The following is a 14,661-nucleotide window of genomic DNA, read 5'->3' as shown; positions in this document are numbered from 1 at the left end:
CCAATCAAGCCCCTTGGTGCTTTTTCCTGCACTGCCCCACCCACTTGGGAGGAGCTCCCCATAAACATCCACAACACCACCTCCTGGGTCTCCTGCCAATCCCGTCGCAAAACTCTCCTTTTCTGCAGAAAACTTGACACTGCTCAGGCTGCTGGTGCACAGAGCTCACGGCCTCTCCTGCTGATCAGAGGTGTTTGGTTCCTTGTGCTCCCCTGTCTGGCCAGCTCCACCTGTTGTCCCTTGTAGTAGGCTGGCAGCGCTCTGGGGGCAGGGACTGCCTGGCTGGTCTGTGTTTGTACAGCACCTAGCAGAATGGGGTTCATGACTGCTGCTCATAGGGCCTACTGCAATACCCTCATTAATAACAATGACTTTACTTTTCGTGGAGATTTCAGGCTTCAATCTCTATGTAGGAATTAAGCAGAAGACACCTAGACCCAGAGCCACAAAGCCATCGAGGTGCCTAACTCCCATAGACCCTAGACGTCATCCCACCCTTCCATCCCCCAGTAATAGGCTGTATTCTCTTCTCTGGTCTTGTTTTCACTGGGTCTTAGGCCAGCCTTCCGGAGAACTGGAGCGCCTACTAGTGGTGCAATAAGCGACATGACCAGCATCCGTCCCAATGGGTTTGCTCAGCCTCGCCCCCAAGGGAGAGCTGTGTGGGCAGTGGAGCGTTGGTTTTGGTAGGGTTTTTATAGTACGCGCCGCTCTGTGTTTATCTTGGCAAAGGCTGGTCAGAGACGCTCACCAGCATGGGGGCTGACAGGCGAGGAATCACAGGACGTGGAGGGTTTGATCTTTCAGTCTCTTCACATTTGTAATGGCAGGTGGCTGCCAGTCCCCATGCCCCAGGGAAGCAGAGTGCTAAACTTTTCCCAGGAAGAGCCCTGCAGAAGGGCAAGTTACACTGTGGCTGGCTGGAGAGCTGCTCACACCAGTACAGGTACATTTGCATCCACACTGGCTCGTGGGCACCTCACCCACCAGTGCTGCAGCCAAACGGACTCACTCAGATCTGTCTGCAAGACAGGTGCCACCTTTTCCCAGCAGTGCTTGTAAAACACCAGGGAACCTGAGAATGGCACCACTCTTCTCACCTCCTGCCCCATATGCACTGATTCTCTCCCCCAGAGAGCACTGCTCTCACCCCCCCACACACACAGTACAGATCCTCTCCAGCCCAGGGGACGAAGCCTCTCCCACGTGCACTGTACAGAAGCCAGGTGGTTGGTAGGTCTCTCTGTTATGTTTCATTTATTAGCGGGTGTAAGGAGCGCACCTGGCCCAGCCCGACCTGGCTCTGCTCCCCAGCTCCTCCCAGCCCTGTTCCTCGTGCCCCACCCCCAGTGCGCAACTCCCTGCACCGGAGCCGCAGAGATGGGGGCCATAGGACCCCTCGATGGCGCAGCGAGCCCCCTAGCTGGGGACAGACATGCCGAGAACTGGCCCCACCTCCTGCATTTTTGAGGCAGCGAGGGGGAAGGTTGGGGTTCAAAGCACACCCAGAGGGGGAAGGGAGGTGCTGAGACTGGGGAACGAGGGGGGCTGATCCAGGCTGGGCAAGCACGCATCTACTTGGGCAGCAGCAAAGACACAGAGATTAGGCGGCTCCTAGCTAGAGCTGGGCTTTGGGGAGGACTGGGGGTGAGATGTGGGGGATAGAGGGTCCTAACCCAGACAGATCCCCATCCATCTGTCCAGGCCGCGTGGGGCTCCACAGTGTCGTCGTTCCATGGGGCAGGGTGGTGGTGGGGGAATCCAGGGCAGGTTCCCCCCACCGATTGGGGGGAGGGGTGTCGATCCTGCGAGGTGCAGCGGGGGCTCCCAGGGTGGGGGTTACAGGTCGCTCTCCCCGTACAGGGCGCTGGAGAAGGAGACATAGTCCAATGCGCCTGACACTGTGTCAGCCCCGCTGTACTTTGTCATGCGGCTGATGCAATACTCGGCCTGCTCCGGGGGCAGCTCCCGCCGCAGCTCCTCCACGGTGATGTAGTTCTGAAAGGTATGGGGAGATGGTTAGAGGGGAGATGGTTAGGGGGCAGCAGCCCAGCCCCCCCTCCCCCCTCCCCCACCCATCGGGGCCCTGGCTAGCATAGGGAGACGAGCACAGGGCAGTGCAGTGCTGGAGCGAGGTCTGTGGGGCCCGTTCAGGCCTGCACTGCCCACACTCACTGTTCTAGCACAGTCTCTCCTGGGGACTTGCTGCAGGGCCACCCCACCGGTGCCACCTGGCCACGAGGGTCTAACTCAGCGGTTCTCAAACTGTGGGTCAGGACCCCAAAGTGGGTCACGACCAGAGCCGAAGCTCAAGCCCAACTGCCTGGGGCCAAAGCCTGAGGGCTTCAGCCCTGGGTGGCGGGGCTCAGGTTACAGGCTCTCTGCCTGGGACTGAAGCCCAGGGGTTCAGCCTTCGGTCCCCCCTCCTGGGGCTGTGTAGTAATCTTTGTTGTCAGAAGGGGGTCGCGGTGCAATGAAGTTTGAGAGCCCCTGATCTAACTACATGGGCAGATGGCCCGGATCCAAGATGCTCTGAGACCCTAGTGACGCTGCATCCAAAACTGGGGAGGGGGGAACCCTCCTGAACCGCAGCCTGTGACTCAGGGTCCTCGACAGCTTGGGGCAGGGGTGCGTCCCTGGGGGCCAGTGGAGGCGGTGTGGAATAAAACCTGCCCCCCACATACCTTCACAGCAAACAAGAGACCCGAGGGAAATTCCAGCAGACCCATGGGAGTTGGCTCAGTGTGACCTAGAGAGGCTACCAATCCCATCATGCACTGCAGCAAGGCCAGCCCCATGCCTTTCATCAGCTGCTACCTCACAGGCCCCACGGGTTGAGGAAGACGCTCCCAGCCCAGCAGAGCCCTCCGAGAGGTCGTGGGGGTGAGGGGGATATGGCTGGACTGACCTTGTCTGATGCCAGGATCTTGAAGGAGGCCACGACCTGCTCAGCCGTGTCGGTCTCGGCCGTCTCGCGGGTCATGAAGTCGATGAAAGCCTGGAACGTCACCACGCCCGTGCTGTTGGGATCCACCAGCATCATGATCCGGGCAAACTCCACCTCACCCTGGGGGGTAGGAATGGGGGTGAGGCTGGGGCTGCACTGAGTTAGGCTCGGGGCTGAGCCCAGTGTGGCACTAGGGGGTGCTGTGCTGCAGGGAGTGGGGCAGCGGCTCAGTACAATCAGTACTGGCCCTCCTGTGTGTGGGGGGGGTCTCTTACCAGGTCATAGCCCATGGAGATGAGGCAGGCACGGAAGTCATCAGGGTCCATCATCCCGTTCCTCTTCTGTGGCAGGAGACAGGGAGGGAAGAGAAGACGTCAAGCCAGAAATGTGCCCCCAGGGACCAGACCGGCCTGGCAGGGGTGCAGCCCAGGCAGCCTGAGCTTCTGCTACCAGTGAGTTCTCCCCGAAGCCCCGCAGGGACCTCCACTAGGGTGCAAAGCTTCACCTCTGTGAGCCATTCATGCCCCCACACACTCAGGCTGTGTCAGGATTGAGGGGCGTTGGCAGAGCTGTGGGTTGGGACTACGAGGCACCAGCAAAGCTGACTGTGGGCAGCAGTGGTGGGGAGTTGGGTTACCTAGATGGGAGACAGGTGGGGGGAATGGGGTTATTTAGAAAGGTTATCAATGGGGGCGGGGCTATCTGGGTAAGGGTGGAATTATTGAAGAGGGTTATCTATGGGGGTGGAGCTATCCAGGCAGGGGCGGGGTTATTGATGGGGGCAGGCTATCCAGCAGGGGCGGGGTTATTGATGGGGTGGGGCTATCCAGACAGGGGCGGGGTTATTGATGGGGCAGGGCTATCCAGGCAGAGTCAGGGTCATCAGGATGTGGGGGGGCCGTATCTCACCCGGTCAAAGTGGTTGAAGGACGCCCGGAACTCGTTCATCTGCTCCTGGCTGATGCCCTTGGCATCGCGGGTCAGGATCTGGTTCTCCACCTCGTTGATGGTTCGGGCGATCGTCGTCAGCAGCTGCTCCCAGCCCACCCGGATGTGCTGTGGGGATAGGAGAGGGGATCACAGCACCTGGGGGATCACCCCACCGAGATCACCCTCCCATCACTCTTGAACATTACTACACACCCGAAGTGCCCCATGCACAAAGCACAATCACATGTCCCCTCATGATTCATGACAACCTTTCCCTCCAAACCCCTCCCCTGAGACCCTCTGCCCTTCTCAGAGCACCCTTAGTCATCCCCTCCTCCCAAGTGCCCCTGTCAGCCCCCGATCCCTGCTTGGAGAGCCCCCCACAAGGAGCCCCGCAGCCCCATCTGGCCTCTCACCTCCATAGTGTAGCTGGTGTGCTTGTTGTCAAAGACCAGGGCCTCCTGGATGAGCTGGTGGTCGCCCTCCAGCTTGTCGATGTTGGCCTTGTAGTTAATGATGTTCTGCTCCTGCTGCTTGAGATGGTTCATCTGGTCCTCGAGGGAGCCACTGATGTCCACTGAGATGTGCCCAATCTCCTGCGAGGGGCAAGGGGCTGTCACTGGGTGAGGACGCTGTGCCCTGCTCTTCTTACTGTACCCCACTCCCCTCCCAGAGTGGAGAGAGAACCCAGGAGTCCTGGCGCCCCACTTCCCACTGCCCCGCTCTAACCATTATAGACTCATAGAATCATAGGAGTGGAAGGGACCTCAAGTGGTCACCTGCACTCCATCAGGACTAAGTAATAACAGGACCATCCCTGGCAGGTGTGTGTCTAACCTGCTCTTAAAAACCTCCAGTGATGGAGATTCCACAACCTCCCTGGGCAATTTATTCCAGTGCTTAACCAGCCTGACAGGAAGTTTTTCCTAATGTCCAACCTAAACCTCCCATGCTGCAATTTAAGCCCATTGTTTCTTGTCCTATCCTCAGAGGTTAAGGAGAACAATTTACTTCCCTCCTCCTTGTAACAACCTTTATTGTACTTGAAAACTATTATCATGTCCCCCCTCAGTCTTCTCTTCTCCAGATTTCCCTCATAGGTCATGTTTTCTAGACATTTAATAATTTTTGTCACTCTTCTCAGGACTTTCTCCAATTTGTCCACATCTTTCCTGAAATGTGGCACCCAGAACTGGACACAATACTTCAGCTGAGGCCTAATCAGCGCGGAGTAGAGCAGAAGAATTACTTCTTGTGGCTTGCTTACAACACTCCTGCTAATACATCCCAGAATGATGTTTGCCTTTTTTGCAACAGTGTTACATTGTTGATCCATATTTAGCTTGGGAGCCACTATGACCCCCAGATCCCTTTCCGCAGTACTCCTTCCTAGGCAGTCGTTTCCCATTTTGTATGTGTGCAATGATTGTTCCTTCCTAAGTGGAGTACTTTGCATTTGTCCTTAATGAATTTCATCCTACTTACTTCAAACCTGATGTCCAGATCATTTTGAATTTCAATCCTATCCTCCAAAGCACTTGCAACCCCTCCCAGCTTGGTATCGTCCGCAAACTTTATAAGTGTACTCTCTATGCCATTATCTAAATCATCGATGAAGGTATTGATTAGAGCCAGGCCCAGAACTGATCCCTGCAGGACCCCCCCTTGTTATGCCCTTCCAGCCTGACTGTGAACCACTGATAACTACTCCTGGGAATGGGTTTTCCAAACAGTTATGCACCCACCTTATAGTTAGGGCCCTACCAAATTCATGGTCCAATTGGTCAATTTCACGGTCATAAGATTTTTAAAATCATAAATGTCATGATTTCAGATATTTAAATCTGAAATTTCATGGTGTTGTAACTGTAGGGGTCATGACCCAAAAGGGAGCTGTGGGGGTGTTGCAAGGTTATTGTAGGGGGGTCGCAGTATTGCCACCCTTACTTCTGTGCTGCTGCTGGTGGGATGCTGCCGTCAGAGCTAGGCGCCTGGCCAGCAGCCTCTGCTCTCCGGCCACCCAGCTCTGAAGGCAGCACAGAAGTAAGGGTGGCAATACTGCGACCCCCCCCCATCAATAACTTTGCTACCCCCCACAATCCCCTTTTGGTTCAGGCCCCCCAGTTTGAGAAATGCTGGTCTTCCCTATGAAATCTGTATAGGTAAAAGTACACAAAAGACCAGATTTCATGGGGGGAGACCGGATTTCACGGTCCGTGACGTGTTTTTCATGGCCTTGAATTTGGTAGGGCCCTACTTATAGTAGCTCCATCTAGGTTGCATTTCCCTAGTTTGTTTATGAGATGGTTATGCGAGACAGTATTAAAGGCCTTACTAAAGTCAAGATCTATCACATCTACCAGTTCCCCCCATCCACAAGGCTTGTTACCCTTGTCAAAGAAAACTATTAAGTTGGTTTGACAGGATTTGTTCTTGATAAATCCATGCTGACTGTCACTTATCACCTTATTATCGTCTAGGTGTTTGCAAATTGATTGCTTAATTAATTGCTCCATTATCTTTCTGGGTACTGAAGTTATGCTGACTGGTCTGTAATTCCCCAGGTTGTCCTTATTCCCCTTTCTATAGATGGGCACTATATTTGCCCTTTTCCAGTCTTCTGGAATCTCTCCCGTCTTCCATGACGTTAGAAGATAATTGCTAATGGTTCATATATCTCCTCAGTCAGCTCCTTGAGTATTCTAGGATGCATTTCATCAGGCCCTGGTGACTTGAAGACATCTGACTTGTCTAAGTAATTTTTAACTTGTTCTTTCCCTAATTTAGCCTCTAATCCTATCTCATTTTCACTGGCATTCACTGTGTTAGACGTCCAATCACTACTAACCTTTTTGGTGAAAACAAACAAAAAAAAGTCATTTAGCACTTCTGCCATTCCCACATTTTCTGTTGTGTTTTCCCTCTCATTGAGTAATGGGCCTACCTGTCCTTGGTCATCTTCTTGCTTCTAATGTATTTGTAGAACGTTTTCTTGTTACCCTTTATGTCTCTAGCTAGTTTGATCTCGTTTTGTGCCTTGGCCTTTCTGATTTTGTCGCTACATACTTTTGTTATTTGTTTATATTCATCCTTTGTAATTTGACCAAGTTTCCACTTGTTGTAAGACTCTTTTTTGAATTGTAGCTAGAACGCAGGAGCTGTAGCTAGAACCCAGGAGTCCTGACTCCCAGCCCAGCCCCCTCCCAACCATTAGTCCTCACTCCTTTCCCAGAGCCGTGGCTAGAATCCACACACTGGAGCTCTCACCTCCATCTTGGTCTGGATCCAGGGCCCCAAGACATTGGCCTGGGCAGCGAATTGGCGCCGCAGCCGCTCATTGGCCTGTTGCCGCGCCAGCTCCTCCTGCAGCGTCTGGTCTCGGTGTGGCACCAGCTGCTTCACCTGTGGGGGAGGGAGCAGCAGGTGAGAGGCTGTGGGACAGGGCTCCAGATGGGAGGAGGCTGAGCGCAATGGGCTGGGAAGGCGGGGTTCCAGCTCGGGGAGGCCAGGGCCCAAGAGCAATGGGGCTGGGGAGGCAGGGCCAGACAGAGAGGCACTGACAGACAGGCAGGGGGTGTGACGCCTGTGGGGTCAGATGGCTAGCTGGACAGGGGTGGGACAGACACAGTCAGCGGGTGGGAGGGTCAGCCGGGTCCCCGCTCCCAGTGGCCGCACTCACCGTGTCCCACTTGCTGGCGATGTCGAGGTGCGAGAGGTTGGTGTAGGGGTTCACCCCGCTCAGCTTGATGCCGTAAGTCTGGGCGATCTTCTGGATCTCGTTCTGGATGCCTAGGATGGCCATGCGCTCCTTGTCGGCCTCGGGCAGCGTGGCCTTGAACTGCTCATGGGCCGTGATCAGGCTCTGCGGGCAGGGGGACAGTCGCCATGGGGAGAGTGTGGCCCGAAGAGCCCCTCACAGCCCGCGGGCTGAGGGCCCACAGCCCTGTGTCAGATCCGGCCTGACGCCCTCACTCCCCACCACGCTGGGGGCAGAACGTGTCCTGCGAGGTCTGGTGTGTACAGCGGTGGTCCGCTGGTCCCCAGAGCCCTGTCGGATGCCTGCGCAGGCTCTGCCCAGAGTTACCGACGTGCTGGTTGTATGTTCGTACAGCGCGTTTGGGAGGCAGAGCTCACACCCAGCCTGGACAGCGCAAGGGGCAGTGACCCAGCTGGCTGGTTGGACAGTGACAGGATATTTACATATAAGGCAAACAAAGGCATTAAGCTAACAAGAGGTGAAAGAGACACCTGAGTGATCATGCCTGGGACAGAGCCTGCACCCCAGGCCGCCCTCTGGCTCTGGATGCAGGGACAATGGCCTCTGGTGACACAGGAGGAACAAAGAGACCTTCTCGTTACCCGTCACGGAGGGGCCAGAGGAAGCAGAGCCTCTGAGCCTAGGAAAGCTGGGACCCCGGGCCAGGGGGCTGGAGATGCTGCAAACTTGAAGTGGATGAGAAAACTGCTCGGGCAAAGGCTGGAACTTTGGGAAATTAAGTGTGTTAGCTAGAAAGCGGGTTTTGTTCTCTCCAGCAAAGCTCTGTCTTGCTGAGGCTGAGGGGTAACACCGGGGCTTACGGTTCTGGACACCTGAGCAGAGCAACACAGGGACACTGTGCCCGACTGCGCCGCACCCCATAGACCCCCCACTTCCCTTGACCCGCTCCCACCCAGCCCCAGCCCTGCCACTTCCCCTAATTCCCCCCACCTCCCCTGACCCCAGAGAGCAGGGGGCCGAGGGATTCATACACAGAGAGGAAACTAAGGCACAGAGCAGGAAAATGACTTGCCCAAGGTCAGAGGCAGAGCCAGGATAGAACCCAGGAGTCCTGGCTCCCAGCGCTCCCTGTTGTAACCACTAGACCCCACTGCTCTCCCAGAGCCAGGGATCTAGCCCAGGGGCCCAGTGGGCCGCACCTGGATCTCCTCAATGCTGTGCACGATGAACATGTCCTGCAGGTCCTCGGTGGCGCCATCCATCCAGTTGTTGAAGGGGGCGGCTCTCTTGGCAAACTCCAGGTACAGCTGGTCGACGGTCTCCAGCAGCTTCTCCACCCGCTGGGCAGGGGCAGAGCCAGAGGGTTAGAGGGGAAGGGGCACCACCATCTCCCCAGCCCCTGCACCGGAGCAGGCCTGTCCCCCAGCCACACCCCTCCCAACTCCGGTTGGCAGCAGGAGCTCCCCGCCATCCGGGACCCCCTCTCACCTCCAGCGCGTCCCTCCTCTTCTGGGTCAGGGTGCCCAGCGTGTCCCATTGGTCACAGATGGCCTGGCAGCGGGAGTTCACCGAGGCGGCATCATGGTAGTCCAGCTCGCTGCGGGGGAGGGGAGAGATGGTGGGAAGGTAAGGGCAATGAGCCACGGGGCAAGGCACAGAGCCATGGGGCAAGGCACAGAGCCCTGGATATTGCCCACCTAGCTATGGACACCACCTGCCCGGGCACTAGGAGCTGGGTGGGGCCTCGTGGTTAGAGCAGGGGGCTGAGAGCCAGGACTCTTGGGTTCTCTCCCTGGCTCTGGCATGGGGATTTTGACCGGGGTGTGTGTCTCAGGCCCAGCACTTACTTAAGCTCCTGGGCGATGGCGGCGATCTGCTCCACGCGGTCCTGGTGGGCAGCCAGGTCGCTCTCAAAGGCCTCGTGTTTGCGCATCAGCGCCCGAACCTCCATGAGTGAGGCCGACTCATAGTCCCTCTGCGAAAGCATTTCCTCCTTCCCTGCAGGGGCAACACAGTCTGAGCCTGGCCAGCCGTCTCCACCCGCAGCCCACCAGCTCCCGCCCTTTGTACCCCCTGCCCCTCACCCTATGGGCCTCTGGGGCAGGGAGGAACCCAGAGGGCTGGGAGGAGCCCAGGGCAGGGGGGCAGGGCCTGAGGGGTAGTGCCCTCCTGGGGTGGGGACTGGAGCAGTTCCCTCTGGGGGAGATCCACAGTGGGGGTACCCCATAGCGGAGGTGTAGGGGAAGGCAGGGTGATCCCTGTAGCAGAAAGGGGTATTCCTGTAGTGAGGGATGGGGGTGGGGGGAGCCCTGTAGCAGAAGGGGCTGGGGGGATCCCTGGCCCAGGGGGCTGATACCTCTGGTCCAGGACTCGTGCAGCGTCGCCTTCTGCTTGAACTTCTCAGCCAGGTGCTCCAGGCGCTCCAGGCGGCGGATCTCGGTCAGCAGCCACTCCTCATAGCCCTTCTCCACCTGCTCCAGCCCCTTCCAGGCGTTGGCGATATCCTACCCCCACCGCAGACAGAGATGCGTGAGCCTGGGCGCTGCCCCCTCCTCCTACACACACAGCACCAGGGGAGTGCTGGAGCTGGCCACCTGCCCTGCCCCACCCCCGCCCGTCCCCTGGGGCAGCAGCACCCAGATTACAGCCACCCTATGCCCACCTGGGGGGCAGGAACTGCCCCCTGGACACACCAGCCTGGGCCCCATCAGCAACTGACAAGCTCTGTGATAGTCCATGCCCTGTGTGTGTCCTCAAGACCCTCAGAACGTGGCTCTACACAACATGGGCACCGCCCCCCGGGCACACATGGCTCCCCGCCCCCTGGGCACATGTGGCTCCCCACCCCATGGGCACTGCCCCCGGGCACACATGCCTTCTTGCCCCCTGGGCACATGTGGCTCCCCACCCCATGGGCACTGCCCCCGGGCACACATGCCTTCTTGCCCCCTGGGCACACGTAGCTCCCTACCCAGTGGGCACCACCCCCCGGGTATACATGCCTCCCCACCCCCTGGGCACATGTGGCTCCGTGCTCCATGAGCACCATCGCACAACAGGGATATGTCGGCCCCTGGTCCATGTGGACCCATGTCCCATGGATGTGCTGTGCAGGCCTCATCCCCACTCAGGGTAGCAGAGGCAGTGTCATGGATGGATGGCAGATTCCCCCGCAGGTGCCAAGGGCCCCATGGCAGGTGCGTGGCCTCCCTGTGCCATGGCTCACCGACACCATCTTGCCCTCGGAGGGCATGAAGGCAGGCCGGTTGCTGAGGCGCAGCTTGGTCTGCAGGGTGTTGAAGTTGATCTCGAGCTGGCATTTCTCCTGCACGCGGGGTGGTTTGTGGACTCGGCGATAGTCCCGGAAATCCTCCAGCTTGCGCCGCATGGCGCTCATGCTCTTCTCTGCCACGCGGTTCTCTAGCCATGGGATGGTGCGCCGGATCCACTCCAGCAGCTGTGGGGAGCCGTGGGGAGGGTGAGGGCCAGCAGGGGGCAGTGCTGGGTCACTCCAGCCCCTATAGGCCCTTGGGGGAGAGCCACAGGCACATAGCCGAACACTAGCTCCTCACTCCCCAGCCTGGCCCTCAGCACCCCTTCCCTCCCCCTCCCCCCCCAAGCATTAATTAATACAGCTGTACCCCATCAGGCCAGTATATCACCCCCACTGCACCCAGGGGACCTGGCTCCCAACCCCTCCCACTGCTCTAACCCACTAGATCTCCCTCCCCTGCTGGAGCCAGGTGAGAACCCAGGAGCTGATGCCCATTCAGGGCCTTGCTGCCTCTCTCCAGCGTGCCCAGGTCTGGGAGCAAGCCCCCAGCAGGTGTCGGGGCGAGGGGGCATGGCGTCTTCAGGGGAGGATGGATTGGTACCTCGCTTGCCAGCTTCTCGTACTCCTCCATCAGTTTCTCGTTCTCCTGATTGACAGCCAGCACCTTGCAGATCCTGTTTGCAGCCGTCTCGGCCTGGGGTGGGGTGGGGGAGAAACACCACATTACTTCTCAAGGGGGTGGGGATAGAGCAGCCTGAGCACAGTCCTTCCCTTCCCCTGACCGAGATCGGGGCCCCCTGTCGAACATCTGTGGGGCCTCGCGGGAGAGAGCTGTGCTGGGCCCTGCATGGACCCTGAGCAAAGTCAGGCACCTGTTGGGCAGGGTGCTGCACAGACGCCCTCACCTGAGATCGGGACCCCTGTTGTGCCAAGCATTGCACTGATCCCAACAGAGACTGGGGCCCCATGGGGTGGGCACCACACAGACCCCGACCAAGACTGTCCCCACCCCCAGCCCCATTTGCACTGGAGACACACACACACACACGCACCACGCACCTGCTCTGCTCCAGCAAAGGCATGGTAGAAGCAGGACACGTAGGTCATGATGGCTTTCTCGTCTGGCTTGGGTGTGTTGACAATATCTGCAGAGAGATGCCAACAGCTCAGTGGGGGAGCAAGGGTGTGACCTGGCCACACACCCCTGCACTGGAGTCTTGACTACTTCCCCCCCACAACCCAGCACCCTGTGTGACCTCCTACAGCCCCCCCGTCCCTCCCTCCTGGGACACCTGTCCCCAGCGCACTCCTCCCAGCCCCAGCCCTTCCCTCGGGATGTGCCTGTGAGAGAGTGGGAACGTTTCATAATATTTTTATGAATCCTATGTGTGCCTCAGTTTCCCCCTGTACTTTGCATGGCTAGCCAGTGGGGGGAAGGGATTATGTTTGCTCTCAGGGCTGGTCTACACTAGATACTTACATCAGCATAGCCATGTCTCCCTGGGGTGTGAAAAATCCACCCCCCATGATATAGCTATACTGACCTCCCCCCAGTGTGGACAGGGCTAGAAGGATAGACGAATTCTCCCGCTGACCTAGCTACCGCCTCTCGGGGAGGTGGGAAACTACAGCCATGGGCAAAGCCCTCCCCTGGTATAGGTGGTGTCTACAGTGAAGCGCTGCAGTGGCTGAAGTGTAGAGATACCCGGCCCAGGAGTCACAGGGGTGCGTCACTTCCCTGCTAGGCTGGAGTGAATACATTTGTTAAGAAACTGGCTGAAGCTGACCAGATCAACAAGGGGGCCAGCGAGACAATGCCAACCCAGAGAGTCAGGGATCTAGGAGAGGGATGTGAATTCAGCCCAGCCCAGCCTGGGTACCAAGGACTAAGCCTGGCCCAGGAAGCCCAACATCCAGAGCCTGGCACTGGAGGTGACTGCGGCTGGGCTGGTGAATTGCTCTGGGCTGAGCAGATGGACTGTGCTGGAGCCTTGATTTCTTTGTATGAACATCAGGACTCCAGGTGACTCACAAGCCCTGCTCCATTTGGAGAAGGCTCTTTGGTGCCATGGCAGATCCCAGCTGGGGGTGTCAGTCCTGAGGGGTGGACAAGGCTCTGCCAGGAGCTTGTCTCAGCTGGACTCGCAGGGCAGAGCTCATGGGGTGAAGCAGGGAGGCGGGAGCCCAGGAGCTCAGTCTAGGAGGCAGTGAGGCCACATGGCCCGTCCTGAAGGGTTCCTCCACAGGGAGGTGGGGGTCTGGCACACGTAGGGGTTCCTCCAAGAGACTGTTTCAGAGCTGGGATGTAGCGCAGATCCTGGGGAGTCTATGACAGTGTCCCCCAGCCCCTGCCTGGAAACATGCTCCCCCCCAGGCTGGGCTGCACAGGCCCAGAGCACCAGCTGCCCTGGGCATTAGAGTCATGTACCCTGGATCCACGGCCCACAAGGCCATGAAGGGTGGGGAGAGTCTGGCTCCAGGCCCCTTGTTCCACAGAGCATCCCAGTGTGGTGGGTCAAGAGGACAGCCTGAGATCCCCACAGGAGGAAATGGAAAAAGGGACACTGGAGAGGAGGATTCCCTCCTACCTACCCACCAAGGAATCAGTGGCAGAGCCAAAAACAAAACCCAGGAGTCCTGGCTCCCAGCCCCCTGCTCTAACCCACTAGATCCCCTCCTGAGCTGGGAGAGAACCCAGGCGTCTTGATCTACAGAATCAGGTCTGGGGGCTGAAGCAGGAGCTCAGGTAGGAGGAGGATAAATGATCACATTTCCAGGGCCAAGCTGGTTCAGCCAGACCCTCACAGGGCCCAGGAGAAGGGTCAGGGTCAGAGGTCAGGATCAGGTTCAAGGGTTAGGAGTTGGGATTAGGACTAGGAGCCAAGATCAGGATTAGGGGGCCGAGGTCAGGCCAAGGTTCCAGGGTCAGGGTCGCGCGAAGGGCCAGGCCAGAGCACTAGGTCCCCAGGCCTCTCTGTGCAGCTCTCGGAGTGCAGCGCCCGGCCCTCACCTTCAGCATCCAGCATCTTGGGGATGTCGAGGTACTTCTCAGCCACCTCAAAGGCCGTGTTGAGGTTCCCGATGGGGTCATCCTAGGCACAGAGGGGCAGAGCTGTGAGACTGGGGGGGGGGGCTTTGTGCCAGGCTGGGTCAGGGGGCAAAGAGGGCTGCGTGAGCCACAGGCAAGGGGGGCACCATGAGAGGGATGGGGCCCTGCAGGGAGCAGGGCAGGAAGGGGGGCCTGAGCCATGCAGTGGGAGCTGGGGTGGGCACGTCAGCGGTAACAGGGAGGGGAGGGCGTTCACGGGGACAGGAAGCTGTTGCTCAGAGCTCAGATAACAGGTCAGGGACAGGGATCTGGCCAGCAAAGAGCTGAACGTCCTTGGGCAGAAACAGCCGGGGAGGGGGGAGAAGGAAACTAAATGGGGGGCTGGGACAGTGCCAGGAGCCAGGACCAATGTCACTGGGGTGGTAACTGGGGAGGGCTGTCCTGTGGTAGCAGGGAGCTGGCGGGGCAGGAGCTGGGAGGAGGGGAAGCAGCAAGGGTGGGGGTTGGGGCAATGGAGGGAACGCCTGGGGAAGGGTGGGGTTGACAGCAGGGGCAGGGGCTGTCGCACCTTTCTGAGCTTGGCATAATCGATGAGGTCAGGCCGGTGGCGGTGGATCAGAGCGCACAGGGCCAACCCGTCCTTCCAGCTGCGCCGCATCCGGGGGGAAGGAGAAGGAGAAGTCGGGTGATCCTCGGCTATGACCCCTGGCCAGCTGCAGGTGCTGTGCTGGGGCCTGGCACTA

At 58.4% G+C, this 14,661-nt stretch overlaps 1 protein-coding gene across 4 annotated transcripts in view; it reads right to left on the bottom strand.

Moving 5' to 3' along the window:
* Positions 1 to 1,839: 1,839 nt before the first annotated feature.
* Positions 1,840 to 14,661, bottom strand: part of ACTN3 (actinin alpha 3) — a 32,823-nt gene continuing 20,001 nt past the window's right edge. For 2 of the 4 annotated variants that reach the window (XM_065408437.1, XM_065408435.1), the window contains 16 exons: positions 14,487 to 14,565; positions 13,880 to 13,961; positions 11,929 to 12,014; positions 11,471 to 11,563; positions 10,822 to 11,052; positions 9,952 to 10,099; positions 9,443 to 9,593; positions 9,084 to 9,192; positions 8,795 to 8,935; positions 7,557 to 7,739; positions 7,145 to 7,279; positions 4,294 to 4,473; positions 3,857 to 4,003; positions 3,223 to 3,288; positions 2,909 to 3,067; positions 1,840 to 1,998 (listed from right to left, as the gene is read on the bottom strand). In XM_065408437.1, the coding sequence (XP_065264509.1) occupies positions 1,840 to 1,998; positions 2,909 to 3,067; positions 3,223 to 3,288; positions 3,857 to 4,003; positions 4,294 to 4,473; positions 7,145 to 7,279; positions 7,557 to 7,739; positions 8,795 to 8,935; positions 9,084 to 9,192; positions 9,443 to 9,593; positions 9,952 to 10,099; positions 10,822 to 11,052; positions 11,471 to 11,563; positions 11,929 to 12,014; positions 13,880 to 13,961; positions 14,487 to 14,565 (2,149 nt within the window). Of the gene's footprint in view, positions 1,999 to 2,908; positions 3,075 to 3,214; positions 3,289 to 3,856; positions 4,004 to 4,293; positions 4,474 to 7,144; positions 7,280 to 7,556; positions 7,740 to 8,794; positions 8,936 to 9,083; positions 9,193 to 9,442; positions 9,594 to 9,951; positions 10,100 to 10,821; positions 11,053 to 11,470; positions 11,564 to 11,928; positions 12,015 to 13,879; positions 13,962 to 14,486; positions 14,566 to 14,661 lie in introns of all 4 variants that reach the window. The other 2 variants (XM_065408436.1, XM_065408438.1) reach the window with 2 other exon arrangements.

The sequence above is a fragment of the Emys orbicularis genome, chromosome 7 (assembly GCF_028017835.1).
Source record: "Emys orbicularis isolate rEmyOrb1 chromosome 7, rEmyOrb1.hap1, whole genome shotgun sequence".
Lineage (NCBI taxonomy): Eukaryota > Metazoa > Chordata > Testudines > Emydidae > Emys > Emys orbicularis.
Note: the sequence above shows the minus strand (reverse complement) of the source record. Positions and strands in the feature narration are given on the sequence as shown.